This window comes from Semicossyphus pulcher, unplaced genomic scaffold (assembly GCF_022749685.1).
Source record: "Semicossyphus pulcher isolate SPU_LCO1_2020_fin unplaced genomic scaffold, fSemPul1.0.p SCAF_9, whole genome shotgun sequence".
Classification (NCBI taxonomy): Eukaryota; Metazoa; Chordata; class Actinopteri; order Labriformes; family Labridae; genus Semicossyphus; species Semicossyphus pulcher.
In genome coordinates this window covers 31,113,179-31,127,751 of record NW_027211770.1, presented here as the reverse complement: position 1 = coordinate 31,127,751, position 14,573 = coordinate 31,113,179, and the positions used below count along the sequence as shown (strand labels likewise).

General features: G+C 40.6%; 2 protein-coding genes across 4 annotated transcripts in view; one reads left to right on the top strand and one right to left on the bottom strand.

Annotated features, from left to right (window-relative positions):
• LOC138584248 (uncharacterized) overlaps nt 1–14,573 on the bottom strand; it is a 38,039-nt gene that overhangs the window by 19,456 nt on the left and 4,010 nt on the right. The window contains exon 8 of one of the 2 annotated variants that reach the window (XM_069656436.1): nt 13,747–13,965. The exons of the other annotated variant lie outside the window; for it this stretch is intronic. Coding sequence (XP_069512537.1) covers nt 13,942–13,965 — 24 coding nt within the window. The 3' untranslated portion in view covers nt 13,747–13,941. Of the gene's footprint in view, nt 1–13,746; nt 13,966–14,573 lie in introns of those variants that run through there. 2 annotated transcript variants of the gene reach the window in all.
• Nucleotides 2,817–14,519, top strand: LOC138584242 (protein NLRC3-like). 2 transcript variants are annotated; one of them, XM_069656421.1, is made up of 13 exons: nt 2,817–2,988; nt 3,940–4,077; nt 5,341–5,430; nt 5,507–5,614; nt 5,710–5,799; nt 5,876–6,001; nt 6,162–6,225; nt 6,436–6,655; nt 7,156–8,953; nt 9,043–9,216; nt 10,600–10,761; nt 10,880–10,926; nt 11,184–14,519. In XM_069656421.1, exons 2-13 carry the CDS (start codon nt 3,989–3,991, stop codon nt 11,780–11,782), a joined length of 3,567 nt encoding a protein of 1,188 aa, XP_069512522.1. In that variant the 5' UTR covers nt 2,817–2,988; nt 3,940–3,988; the 3' UTR covers nt 11,783–14,519. The 2 variants fall into 2 exon arrangements, with proteins under 2 accessions (XP_069512522.1, XP_069512524.1); XM_069656423.1 differs by lacking the exons at nt 10,600–10,761; nt 10,880–10,926; nt 11,184–14,519 and adding an exon at nt 9,306–9,364.

Below are 14,573 nucleotides of genomic sequence, written 5' to 3'. Positions count from 1 at the left end.
TGGTGGGATTTGTTGTTTTGCGCTTTAATACACTGATTTGCAACTGAGGAATTTGAGTTTGTGTTGTTCTTGGCGGGTGGGGCTTTGTCATTTATTGTGGGTGTCCATTTTATGTGTTCATCCATTGTGAGGTTTGATTTAAACAAAACTGACTGACTTATCTTAAGTGCCAGGAGAGAAACCTGGCTGGCAACCCAAACAAAATAAAACAAAGACACCAAAAGTCAAACTGTCACAACACACACACACACACACACACAAATGTGTCGCCCATGCCCATGAGGTGTCTTTGTCTCCATGAAGAATTTACGGACAGACTATATTCAGCTTTGGACAATAATGAGTTTGCAATTGCTATATTTTCAGACCTATGAAAAGCACTGAATACAGTTGACCATGCAATTTTGCTCTCAGAAATGTTTATGGCTTTCATGGTACAGTGGCTAAGTAACTGCTCTTAATAGAAAATATGTTTTTTAATGGTCATGAGTCAAAAAGGAATCGTATGCAATATGGTGTACCTCGAGGATCCATATTAGAACCCTTATTATTTCTTATTTATATAAATGATATTGATGTGGTGTCTCTAGCTACAGTCCCATTGCTTCTTGCAGATGACACCAACCTTTTTGTTTCAAATAGAGATGTTGTGAAGAGTAGGTCTGGAGGAGGAGCTTTCCTTTGAGCGGAAAAAGGAAGTAGGAGGAGTGGCTCATCAGGAGGATGGGAATCAGATGTTAGATTTTTTTTATCCTGAGTTTATACTAAATGTATTTACAATTGTGTAAGTTTTAGTTGCTGTGATAATTATATTGAATACCCATTGTATATTTCTGTTTAGATATAAAACCAGAGACAATTGGTGTCATCCTCTGCAACCCCTTGAAATAAAGACAAATGAAGTGGACTCTTGGTCTTCATGGGCTTAATTGTGTCTGATAGCACATCCATGGTGTTAATCACAACTGCTGGTAACCAGCCTACTCCAAACAGCCTACATCCCTACATGTCAGTCTTTTACAAGAGATTTAACAACTCTCGTTAGAGAAATAAATCATGATCTTTCAAATAATGATTTCAAACAAATTAGCTGTCTTTAAATATCAAAACATCTCATTTCACTTTATTTGCAGGTATTTGCAGTTATTAATAAACAAGCCAGTGATCAAAAAACTTACAATGATGAAATTATCAAAGTTTCATCAACATGTTTTTTGGGTATTGATCACAGACTCAGTTGGAGAGAACAGGTTGGTTTTGTCTTCAAAAAGGTCATTAAATCTCTCTGGCTTTTAAGAAAAATAAGGAGTTTTGTAAACAACATTCTTATTCATAACTTATTCACACTTTCTTAGCATTATATTACAGTTCCAGTATCCATATTTATCATACTGTAATATGGTATGGGCAAGTGCCTTTCCAACTTACCTCCAAAGAATATTACGGCTGCAAAAAACGTTTATTAGATTGGCTACTTTTTCCAACTCTGTTGCACCAAGTGCAGCTCTCTTTCTGAAATTGCAGTTGTTCACTGTTTTTTATAAACATTGTCCAAATCTGTACATTTGTCTTTAAATAGTTATTTACAGATATTATTTTGTTAACAATTCACAGTTGCAGAATTATCATACTAGACAGGCTAAACATCTCCATGTTCCTCTGTATAAAACATTGTGTAAATGCATGAAAGTAATGCACCTTTACCAGATTAAGATTCATTTCAATTTTTTATACCAGCTTTGCATGTTGGCTGATATTTACCTAACTTTCTGGTTCTCCACTCCTAACCAAAGATGCCTGCTTTTACATTCCTCGCCTTACTCCCACTCCACAGGTCCAGCTCTCATCTAAAAGGAACAAGGGCGTAACTTGTAACTTGTATCACTGTTTACCATATACAGTGGATCAAAACATTGCATTCTGTTGATTACTGGACATACACAAACAGCAACAGCAGCAGTGGCAGTATCTCTTCCCCTCTCATCTGACAACAGGTATCAGGCTCCCTTTCTGTACTTTTCGTAACGTTAGCCGTTTCACCCAAAGCTGCAGCAGCTTCAGGGCCATCGGGCTTATGAAAACACTGAAAGAGAGCTTTCTGGGTTTGCTTTTGTTTCATATCTCTGGTTATTCTACACATTTAAGTTAGCCAATCTGAAACATGAAACGCTACATAGCTATCGACGAGCCAGAAAAATGGCCGCCAAGCAACTGTGTTTTGCTTGAACATTTATTCGTTGATTGTTAATCAGTGCAGTCTTTCTGGAGCGATATGCAGGGCTGGCTACAGTCCAGGGCGATTGAATTGCACCTCTGACAGTAAAGACAGTTAAGTTTGGTATTTTCATTGAAAACAAGGACTTGGATTTTGTTTTTTAAATGCGTTATTGCTGCTAGGGAAGTTCTTCATACATAAATGTAGATACTGTAAGAATAGACCTTGCTTGAACCATTGGAAGAAGGAGTTACAGCTCTTAAGTAAGTCACTTAGACTGGTAAAAGACAAGAAAGCCAGAAAATTGTTTTCTCTACTTGAACATTTGAAGTTAATATGAGATAGCGCTTCCTTTCAGTTATATTTGTATGTCAGTTAAATAATTTGTCTGTTCTTTTTATTTTATTTGTATGCTCAACCTGAGGCAAAACTTTGTCTTATGCTGTACATAAAGCATTGTGCCTTATTTGTCTGTATTTGTAAAGTTGTGAATAAAGTTTTTTAAAAAAACTAAACTTGTTTCCTTGGTAACGTAAGGTGACATACTGTCACGGTCGATGGAAAGACATGGTCCAAGAGTCCGTAAGAGCGTCGTAACAGACAGAGCGCACAAAGTGAATTTTATGAATAAAAGCGTGTTGTACGGCGTATATCACGTAGACTACACCACTGTTCGCCATAAGGAAAAGAAAAGGCGTCACGCGGTCATTTCCTGATGTTTTATACTTTAGTTTCTCCGTTCTCTCGAAGCAAAACACCTCTGTGCTGAAAAGGTAATGTAAGAAACAGGTAACAATTTGTCATACATCGGTGCTTCTAATATGTCACTGTTAACGTTAATGAATACCGTTAATAAAAGCTCAAATCTCTGTTTGTAATTCAAAATAAGTGCGTTTTGGGGGCACTTTTTTTCCGCCCCCTCACTTGTTGAAAAGTGGGCAAAGACACTGAAATTGATCTTAATTCACTTTAATACAGGCTCTAAATAGCAAGAAATGGTGTGTGAAAGATGTTAAAACATAGGCAAACAAAGCATTACTTTTTTTTTAAAGAAAAACGTTTGACTAACCAACAAGTTGAACAGGAAGTTAAAAATGTTAATATGTGCCAGGCCGACAGGGCAAGAAGACAGACAGGCCAAGGATATAATCAGAGACTCCATCTGCACAAAACAGAGGCTGGCCTTAATTTCACATCATTTAGCGTTGTCATTTAGTTGTGATGTTGAGCGTTGACAGTTGATTGAGACACCAAAAGTGAACTTTCCTGATTTGCTTTTGAGACACATATGAATTAAATGTTTTTTATTGACTTTGTTTCAGTGGGAAAGATACAATAACCAAATAAAAAATAAAGGGGTAGACAGCTGAGGTCAGTAAAAAGAAAGCGCTACAGATTGAGGTGACCTCAGTACTTTCACTTCTAATCTTAACATTACTGTGTTGCAGATAAAGAATTGAGTTCTAAAACATTTATTCTGTGTATAAAATAGGATTTTATGTTATTAGTTATATGTGGAGGTTGATAACAGCACCACACTTGCCTTGGTGTTATCTTTCACTGTTTTATTACACTCCCTTTGGAGAGGCTGGAACAAGACCATTTGGTGTTTGGCTGCTATTTTTGGAATTGACAATTATGATTATTGGATTGTTGATTGCTGAATGAAAATATCTGAATACTTCTTATTAAACATTTTTTCTAATGTCACAAACCTTTGTTAGGTTTCTCATGGACATTATGGACAGAGTTGATCACTGTTGTAATTAAACCATGAGTAAGCCTGAAGAGAAGGATGAGGGAGTCCCAGCCTCCGACACCACTCTGTCTGAGGAACATGAGAGCCAGGACCCACCTGAGGGGTAAGATCAAGATCCTGAACTTTCCATGCCAGAGCTCAGCTTAAAATGTGTACACTGTCTCGATCCAGAAAAGTCTGAGTACTGTGTAAAACCTGCTTTTTCAGTGAGGAGAGGATGTAACGTCGTTCAGTACCATGACAGTTCGGTCCTTGGATTCAAAGCGATTAGCTTCTTGTAACAATCCTGATTAGTTTTTGATTACATTTTAAAGTCGAACTGTATGTACACAAACGTTATTGAAGTTATGTCTGTGAAGGTTCTCAGTCATCCAGGTCATGGTCATCTGAAGCTTTTTTTTATTAACCTTCTTTATTGCTTTTACGTATTAATAATAGTTCCATTCAATAATGTAAGCACAGAATGTGTTTTTTTTTAACAATAAGAACAAGAGAAACACATACATACAAACAAACAGTTAACAATTAGACCCCCCATCCCCACCCGTACCCCTCCCCTGGCACATATCCCCTTAAAAAGGAAAAAAAAATAGAAAACAGGGTTAATAGAAAAAGTAGGTGAAATATCGCAGGGTTTTTCAGGCTAGGTTCTCAGACCAGGTTAAGATGAGATTCTGTGCCTTTGACATATGACAAAAAGGGGTTCCAAGTTTTTTCAAAGGTCCTCTCAGATCCAGACAGGGTTAGTCTGATTTTTTCCAGTTCAAGAAAATGAAGCACCTCTTTAATCCAGTTCACATGTTAGGTGGAGCTGAGGATTTCCATCTCAGCAGAATCAGCCTCCTGGCCAGCAGGGTTGAGAATGCTACCAGGTCCTTTTTATTTGAGGGAAGACAAAGTGTAGGGGGCAACACACCAAACAGAGCAGTAAGAGCATTCTGAACAATATTTTTCCCTGTGACCTTGGATAACGCAACAAACATTTCTGACCAATATGTACTTAAAGAAGGGCAGTGCCAGAACGTATGTATATAGTCAGCTGGAGTTTATTCCTCCGATCACAAAGAGAAGAAACTGTATTGGTAATTTGAAGCTTAATCTATCTATACGTATTAATGACCCACAGAGGCTTATATTTCTAGCTCCACCAGTCAGTTTAGAACTGAAGAAGCCTTTACTTGCCTTTGATCCAGCCTCAGGTGGTCATTAAATGAATTACAGTTTGTTTCTCTTATGCGGAGGCTTCAATATTCAGTCTCGGAGGCTGCTTGCTTGTAACACACACTATAGTATTTCTTCACAGACATGGAATCCATCATACTTACCGTCATACCACTGTATTCTGTAAATGCGTCATTTCTTTCAGGACGCAGCAGGACAGAGCAGATTCTCCTGTACCAAGCGGCGTGTCCATAAAGAGTGACAGGTCCATGGGTCACCCCATTGTTTTTGAAAAGTAAGATTACATTTTTAAGCACGTCAGCAAAACTTTAAAGCTCAAATGTTCTATAAATTCTCTTTGTCTTTTTCAGCGACCCATTTAAATTAAGGACTGAACACGAAGGAGAAGACTCTCCTTTACCAAGTAGTGTGTCCTTAAAGAGTGACAGGTCCATGGGTGAGCCTGTTGTTTTCAAAAGGTAAGAGCCAATTTTATAAGTAAGTCAGCAAAACTTTAAAGCACACATTTTCACTCATTTGTCTTAATGTCCTGTCAATGTTCCATTTTTTTCAGGACTGAACATGAAAGAGCAGATTCTCCTGTACCAAGCGGTATGTCCTTAAAGAGTGACTGGTCCATGGGTGAGCCTGTTACTTTCAAAAGGTAAGATTACATTTCTAGGTTATTCAGCAGAACCGTAAAGCACAAATGTTCATTTAATTCTCTTTGTATTTTTTAGTGACCCATTGAAACTAAGGACGCAGCAGGACAGAGCAGATTCTCCCGTACCAAGCGGTATGTCCCTAAAGAGTGACTGGTCCATGCGTGAGCCTGTTACTTTCAGTCGTCAAGATTCAAATTCAAAGTGAGTCAGCAGAGCTTTTCAGCACAAATACTCTTTTTAGGGGTATCTATATATAGTATGACACCACTCTAACAGTACTGCATACATTAATCGGTCTGCTAAGTGTCCGTCTGTTGTAATCATTTGTAACAATCTTAAGTGGATCATGTTTTCTTCACAGAGTCCAACAGGAGACATCAGAGGTTTTCAGTGGCAGTAAACCAGACCTGGGCTCCATATTCATGGTGTGTAATGTACAATCACACTGACCGACTACAGCAGCCACAAATAAAATAAATACTTACTCAGTCTTTCAGGTCATGCTCATTCTAAATTCAATCCAAAAAGCAACTGCACTTGGTTGAAGATCTTGAAGAAGTTTTGCCTCTCAGATGCAAAATGTCTGTTTAAAGTTTCATGAAACTGAAAGTTAAGTGAATATTGTTTTGTTACAGCTTCTTAAGGAAAACATGGTTGCTTTTATGGAGAACGAGCTTAAGAAGTTTGAAAAGGTTCTGAGTGAAGAAGAATGTTCAGGGGGCCAGTGTGAAGTGGAGGAGATGACTGATGAGGAAGATGAAGAGCAGAGCTGTAACAGAGAGGTATTTCTGAAGCTCACACTGCAGTTCATGAGGACACTGAAGCTGGAGGAGCTGGCCATCTGTCTGCAGAACAGTAAGAGGCCTTTCAGTAGAGAAGAAAATATCATAATAATCTTAATTCTTCTGTGCAAACACCTTTATCAGATCTCACACTGTATATAGCAGTTTTTCCAGCTGATGCAATGAAGTTGGTAAGAATCGGTTGGTAAGTTTTCACTGGTAAAGTCCCCAAAACTTTGCTCAGACAATGTAACGATAACCTTTGGTAAACATTAAACTATGACTGAATCACCTATTTAAAATACTGTCAGCACTTCTGTCTCTCTGTGAACCTTTTTTGTGGACTTATCTTGAACATGGAGCGATTATTTAAAGATATCCAATCAAATTTGGGCAACTAGCCACCACATTTGACCTAGAAGCGAGCAAAAACGAGTTGTTATTGCAGGCCAACAATCTTCTGAAGCTCAGAATTGAACTTCAACTCTGTATTGCCTTTATATTTCCAGATTCTTGCAATAGACATGTACAATCTAATGTCATAATTGAACTATTTATCATGTTTCCTTGCAGGAACTCTTGCTCCAGTATGTCGCTGTAAACTCAAATCCAACCTGAAAGAGAAGTTCCAATATGTGTTTGAGGGGGTTTCTAAACTAGGACATCCAACCCTACTGAATCAGATGTACACAGAGCTCCACATCACAGAGGGGGGGACAGCTGAGGTCAATTGTGAACATGAAGTCAGACAGATTGAAACAGCATCTAAGAAACAAGACAGACCGGAAACAACAATCCTATGCAAAGACCTCTTTAAGGCCTCACCTGGAACAGATAAACCAATCAGAACGCTGATGACAAAGGGAGTGGCTGGCATTGGGAAAACAGTCTTAACACAGAAGTTCACTCTGGACTGGGCTGAAGGCAAAGCAAACCAGGACATACAGTTCATGTTTCCATTCACCTTCAGAGAGCTGAATGTGCTGAAAGAGAAGAAGTTCAGTCTGGTGGAACTTGTTCATCACTTCTTCACTGAAACCAAAGAAGCAGGAATCTGCAGGTTTGAAGAGTTCCAGGTTCTGTTCATCTTTGACGGTCTGGATGAGTGTCGACTTCCTCTGGACTTCCACAACAATGAGATCCTGACTGATGTCACAGAGTCCACCTCAGTGGATGTGCTGCTGACAAACCTCATCAGAGGGAAACTCCTTCCCTCTGCCCACATCTGGATTACCACACGACCAGCAGCAGCAGGTCAGATCCCCCCTGAGTGCGTTGACCTAGTGACAGAGGTCAGAGGGTTCACTGACCCTCAGAAGGAGGAGTACTTCAGGAGGAGATTCAGAGATGAGGAGCAGGCCAGGAGAATCATCTCCCACATCAAGACGTCACGAAGCCTCCACATCATGTGCCACATCCCAGTCTTCTGCTGGATCACTGCTACAGTTCTTGAAGATGTGTTGAAAACTAGAGAGGGAGGACAGCTGCCCAAGACCTTCACTGAGTTGTACATCCACTTCCTGGTGGTTCAGTCCAAACTGAAGAACATCAAGTATGATGGAGGAGCTGAGACAGATCAACACTGGAGTCCAGAGAGCAGGAAGATGATTGACTCTCTGGGAAAACTGGCTTTTGAGCAGCTGCAGAAAGGAAACCTGATCTTCTATGAGTCAGACCTGACAGAGTGTGGTATCGATATCAGAGCAGCCTCAGTGTACTCAGGAGTGTTCACACAGATCTTTAAAGAGGAGAGAGGACTGTACCAGGACACGGTGTTCTGCTTTGTCCATCTGAGTGTTCAGGAGTTTCTGGCTGCTCTTCATGTTCATCTGACATTCTTCAAGTCAGGTGTCAATCTGCTGTCAGAGGAGCAACCAGCTTCACTGTGGTCTAGATTGTTCAGCGACAGATCTGAACTTTTCTACCAGAGTGCTGTGGACAAGGCCATACAGAGTCCAAATGGACATCTGGATTTGTTCCTCCGCTTCCTTCTGGGTCTTTCTGTGCAGACAAATCAGTCTCGCCTACGCGGCCTGCTTACACAGACAGGGAACAGCTCTCAAACCAATCAGAGCACAGCCCAGTACATCAAGAAGAGGATCAATGAACATCTGTCTCCAGAGAAAAGCATCAATCTGTTTCACTGTCTGAATGAAGTGAAGGACTCTTCTCTAGTGGAGGAGATCCAATGGTCCCTGACTTCAGGAATCCTCTCTACAGACAAACTCTCTCCTGCTCAGTGGTCAGCTCTGGCCTTCATCTTACTGTCATCAGAAGAAGACCTGGACGTGTTTGACCTGAAGAAATACTCTGCTTCAGAGGAAGCTCTTCTGAGGCTGTTACCAGTTGTCAAAGCTTCCACTAAAGCTCTGTAGGTTAAAAAAACAATGACATAAATTGAATACATTAAAAATGGACTAAAATAACACGATCTCTTTTTGTCGCCGATTCTTTTTTCAGGCTTAGTGGTTGCAACCTGTCCCAGAGAAGCTGTGAAGCTCTGTCTTCAGTTCTCAGCTCCCCTTCCTGTAATCTGAGAGAACTGGACCTGAGTAACAACGACCTGCAAGATTCAGGAGTCAAGCTGCTCTGTGCTGGACTTGAGAGTCCACACTGTACACTGGAGGTTCTCAGGTCAGTACTGTTCAACTGACTGTTCAAATCTGTGCTTATGAGAGGATTGTTGTGGGATAACCCAATATATAAAACTTCTAATTTCACAGTAACTTTAGTGGACCAGCGATGGTGGTAAACAGCTGCGTCTAATGAATGAACTGTAAACATGGCACTCATAACTTGGATTGTAAATATAAGCTATATGTTGAGGACAACAAGGTGCTCCTCTTGTTCTTGAGAACTTCATGGACTTTGATATTTACATTAAAAGCATCTGGAATGCATCTGGTCCTCCCTCCATTAAGGTAGATTTCCAGCTTACCTAGCACTGGTCGATCCAAATACAACCATGTCTATCTAATATGTGAGGTGTGAGATACATTGACTGAATACAGGTTCTGTTAAGGAATTTTCAACCATGTTGGTCAACGTTCTGTTGAGTCTGAAATTGCATGAGTCTTTAATGATATGGTTGAATGGCATATTTTCTCTTAAAGAAGAACTAACAACTCCACTTAGTTGGAAGGAATGTTTGCCTGATTTTCTACATGATTTGGTAAAATTTCAATTGAAGAACTGGCGTCCATCAAAAGGAATGTTCCTCTGATTGGAACATGGGTCTATCCAAATGTGTACAGAAGCATGTTTGTCGCCACTTTGACATCAACAGTGAACTTTGATGTTCAAAACTAATTTGAATTTGGTGGGAGGAACTGGTGGATGCCGCTGTTACAGGGATTCGAAGTGGTCACCAACTTTAGTTAAAATTACATCAGCTATCCCACATTGGCCACACAGGGATTGGTCAGATCAGGGCTGGAGTAGGGCTCCTACAAGAGACAGAGGCTTTCGGCCATTGCTGTATGGTAGTGGTGGGAGGCCTGGATAACTTAGTAAGATGCACCCAGGAACTTGCAGGCCAGAAGGTTGGACTGTCGGTTCAGTTCAGCAAAAAAACACATATATGCAGGTTGAGTGGAAGTTAGGGATAAGAATATGAGCAACCAGGTTTAGGCCTGGTCTATCCCATTGAACCTCAGATTTGGATGGTTCATCTACTTCCAAACCTCACCTGTGGTCATGAGGTTTTTGCTGTTACCGAAAGAATGAGATTGCAGATACAAGAAGACAAAAGGACATTCCTCATGGTGGTATGGTGGCTGGGCTCAGCCTTAAAGACATGGTAAGGAGGTTGGACATCTGGAGGGAGCTCGGAGTAAATTCTTCTTTGCGTTGAAAACTAAGTCCAACAGGGAGAAGACCCAGGGGAAGACCCAGAACTCACTGGAGGGATCATAAATCTCTTCTGGCCTGGGAACACCTTGGGTTCCTCCAGGTGGACCAGAGAGAAGGACGTTTCGAATATCCTGCTCAGTATGCTGTGTGTTGGTGTGTTTACAGGCTCTCGGGCTGTCTGATCACAAAGGCAGGCTGTGCTTCTCTGGCTTCTGCTCTAAGATCCAGTCACTCCCACCTGAGAGAGCTGGACCTGAGCTACAATAATCCAGGAGACTCAGGAGGGAAGCAGCTTTCTTCTGGTCTGCAGAGATCATACACTGTCAGGTAGGGACTGACAAGAGTGTAGGTAGAGTTTCTTTGTGTCGGGGGTCAAAATATCTCTCTTCAACAGAAGCATCCCTTGTTTTTGAAAAGTGCTGACGTGGCTTTGTTTTTGCACCAGGTTGGACCATGGAGGATCGCAGTCAATGAAACCTGGTCTGAGAAAGTGTAAGTTTTGATTTTATTAATGAGTAGAAGTTATACAAAATGGATTTTAATTGACAGGACAGGGTTGGCCAACCATGAACCATGGAGAACCAAGCATCTGCAGCTTCTCATAGCAAATAACTTCAGGCAACCACTTTCACGTCATTAAAGGAACAGATGTTGGAAAAGCCATTCCTAAAAAAATTAAGAATAAAAATGAAACACTTCATTTGTCAAACAACAACTGCTGCTGTTTTTAATTTTGTTCTCTCCTTCAGATGCTTGTGAACTCAAAGTGGACCCAAACACAGCACACAAAAAGCTCATACTGTCAGACAAGAACAAGAAGTTGACAGTCGGGAAAGAGAACCAGACATATCCTGAACATCCAGAGAGATTTTCCTACTGGAAGCAGCTGCTGTGTAAAAACAGTCTGACTGGTCGCTGTTACTGGGAGGTCGAGTGGGCAGGACGAGTTTATATAGCAGTGACGTACAAGGGAATCAAAAGGAAGGGGGAAGGTGAAGACAGCTGTCTCGGAGGCAATGATCAGTCCTGGAGTCTGAGCTGCTCTGATAAAGGTTACTCTGTGCTGCACAGTAACAAAAGAGCACCCATTTCTGTCCCCACCTCAAACAGAGTGGGAGTGTACCTGGACTGGCCTGCTGGCACTCTGTCCTTCTACGAAATATCCTCTGATAAAATTACCCACCTTCACACCGTCAACACCACCTTCACTGAGCCCGTCTATCCTGCCTTCAGGATAAGGACGAAGCCATTTAACTCCTCTGTCTTTGTGCCCGATATAAAACATAAATCGTTCTTAGGCCTGATGTTAGACCTTGTTTATCCTCCAATTGAAAGGAAGCATTACTGACTACGTTGGCTGGTTCACAACTCAGTTCCATTGTGCTTGTTATGTTGTGAGTCTTCAGTTAAATACCAGTGCATTGGCTAATATGATATTGAATTGAGTTGCTGATGGGACAGAGAGGGGGAGACGGTGAGCTTTTGTTTACCTCCTGACATCATTAAACCGCCTTCGGCATTGTTGTCCTTTCGACGTCTAGCGCCAACTTTGAGAATGTAGCAATGGAAATGGCCGAAAAGTACTTGCACCCAGCTGAGCGCCCAAGGTCTTACTGGCTTTAAAATGATGTGTGGTCAGGCCCATTGTAGGCGCATTGAACTCTTGACCACCAAGAACCTTGTCTAAAGGCTTTGGCGTAGAATTTTCCTGCGATTAAATGACAAATGATTGAGATAACAAGTTGCACATACTAGGTGGGTTCAGGGTGCATTTGCTCAATCCACTTGCTCATATGCAGTCAAATGGAGTTGTTGATGGGAGGGAGGACCATGAGAATGCAAGCTTTTGTTTCCATTGTCTCCTGACATCATTATACCACTTTTGGAGAGGTGCAGCAGATCTGGTGATGCCAGAAGACGAGTGCATAGTTGTCCTTTCCACACCCAGCGCCAGCGTTGAGTATGCAGAAATAAAACTGGGTGAAAAGTACTTGCACCCAGCTGAGCGCCCAAGGTCTTAAAAAGGTCTTAAAATGATGGGTGGTCAGGCCCATTGAACTCTTGACCACCAAGAACCTTGTCTCAAGGCATTGGCAAAGAATTTTCCTGCGATTAAAAGACAAATGATTGAGATAATAAGTTGCACATACTAGGTGGGTTCAGGGTGCATTTGCTCAAATGCAATCAAATGGAGTTGTTGATGGGAGATCAGACTCTGAGATGGCAAACTTTTGTTTCCCTTGTCATCATTATACTGCTTTTGACGAGGTGCAGTCAGTCTGAGAATGCCAAAAGACTAAGGATATAGTTGTCCTATCCACGGCCAGCACAGACATTGTGTTCAGAGCAAAGCTTCTTGTGCCCATCTGTGGGTGTCGTATGTCTCTGCTAGTTTAAGGACACATATTCAGATTGTAAGTTGCACAGAGAAGGGCTGGTTCAGACCACATTTGCTCAGTGTAATCGCCCATATGCAGTGAAATGGAGTTGCTGATGGAAGGGAAAGAAAGCTTTCGTGTCTCTTGTCTCCTGACATCATACTGCTTTTGGCAAGGTGTGGCTGGTCTGGGGACCGAGAAGACTAGAAGAACTATGCCCCCATGGTTGTACTTTTCACGCCCAGCTCAGTTGTGTAAGTAGCAAATGTACTTTGTAATTTGCATTTATCCACAACTGAGTTGCTGATAGGACAGAGGACAGTCGAACTCCTAACATTATTATACATCTTAAGGGATAGTGCTACTGTTCCTGTGAGGCCAGTAGATGAGGACACGCTCACTGCTAGGTCTTCCCACACCTGCTTCACCTCAGGGAGCGTTGGTGTTTCCTGCTAGAACGCTGCACGAGCCAAAAACTCCAGTCCGACCCAACACCAAGACTCTGTCTCGAATACATGCGCTCAGACACCCGAAAACATGACCGGGATGCACCGTGGTCATGCAGTTTTACCATGTGCCACAGATCTGTCAAAGGGGCCCATAGTCTTTTCTTTTTCTGAGTGTGACCATTGAGTGTAAATAAAACCTTTTGTTTTTTTTAATATGGAAAAAAGATTATATAGAATGTTGTATGCTAATGCCAAAAGACTTACAAGTTAAGTGATTATTGTTGAACATTAACATCCAATCAAATGTACTCTATTATCAGTGTATTTTTTTGTATTGTAGATTCTTTTGCTGTTTCTTATGGATTCAGTGTCGACAGCACATTATCAGAGCGGCATCAAGTCATGATCACAGCAGTTACGTGCAACAAACATCTACAAAAATAGAATCAAAGCATAAAAAATGGGCTCAAGTTAAACAGGATGTAGTCATCTTTTTTTATTAAAATCAACACATTTGTGTAAAGAAAGTTTTTTAATTACTGGAGATTAGCATTTTTAATGTTTAAAATTATTTTTTTAAAAAGACAATTCATGTATGTGATCTGAAAATACAGCTCTGCTACTCAGTCTTAAAAAAACATTCCTCCTGTGGTCCATTCAGCTCAGCTCCTGTTCAGTGCTCAGAATACGGCTGATTTCATGAACTGAAAAGAGAAAAAAAAGGACGATAATCCCACAAGAAGAAAATAAAATTGTGCTGGTAAAATATTGTTAAATCCTTACCTGCCGTTTCTGTTTCCTTACAGATCTTTTTGTACATACACATAGATGCCACACGGTATATTGTATATATTTTGCATTGTTTTCTATTTTGAGTGTAAAATTTCTTGATTTTGAAAGTTTTTGCAAATTGTTTGTTATATAAATGAAACTAATGTAATATTACTACAATGTCGTATATGGCAGACTTTATTTGTTGAGGTTTTCAACTATGCTTTGCACACCCCGTAACAACCAATTCCTGAATTGGGACATTTATGATTTCTGGCCTTGTTGATCATGTAGTTTTATCTTTTGTGCCTTTTCATTCAATGTTTTACTTTAATTTCGTATCATATGTGTTGTCAGATCAAGAAATTAGTTCTTTTAATGTTTAATTGTATAATAATAATTATAATGTTTTACCTTTCTCAATGTATCTGTTTGTATTTCTGTCCTTTTGTTGCTCTAATACCTGAATTTACCCTCAATAAAGACGTGTCTTATGGTTAAATTAAGTTCCATTTCTGGACAGAATTAATGAAAACATTTA

What these genes read in the sequence shown, in the direction of transcription:
- LOC138584242 (XM_069656421.1), top strand. Translation starts at nt 3,989, where the DNA reads ATGAGTAAGCCTGAAGAGAAGGATGAGGGAGTCCCAGCCTCCGACACC. An exon ending in GAGCCTGTTGTTTTCAAAAG is followed by an intron (nt 5,615 to 5,709) that starts GTAAGAGCCAAT and finishes CATTTTTTTCAG; the next exon opens with GACTGAACATGAAAGAGCAG. An exon ending in ACCTGGGCTCCATATTCATG is followed by an intron (nt 6,226 to 6,435) that starts GTGTGTAATGTA and finishes GTTTTGTTACAG; the next exon opens with CTTCTTAAGGAAAACATGGT.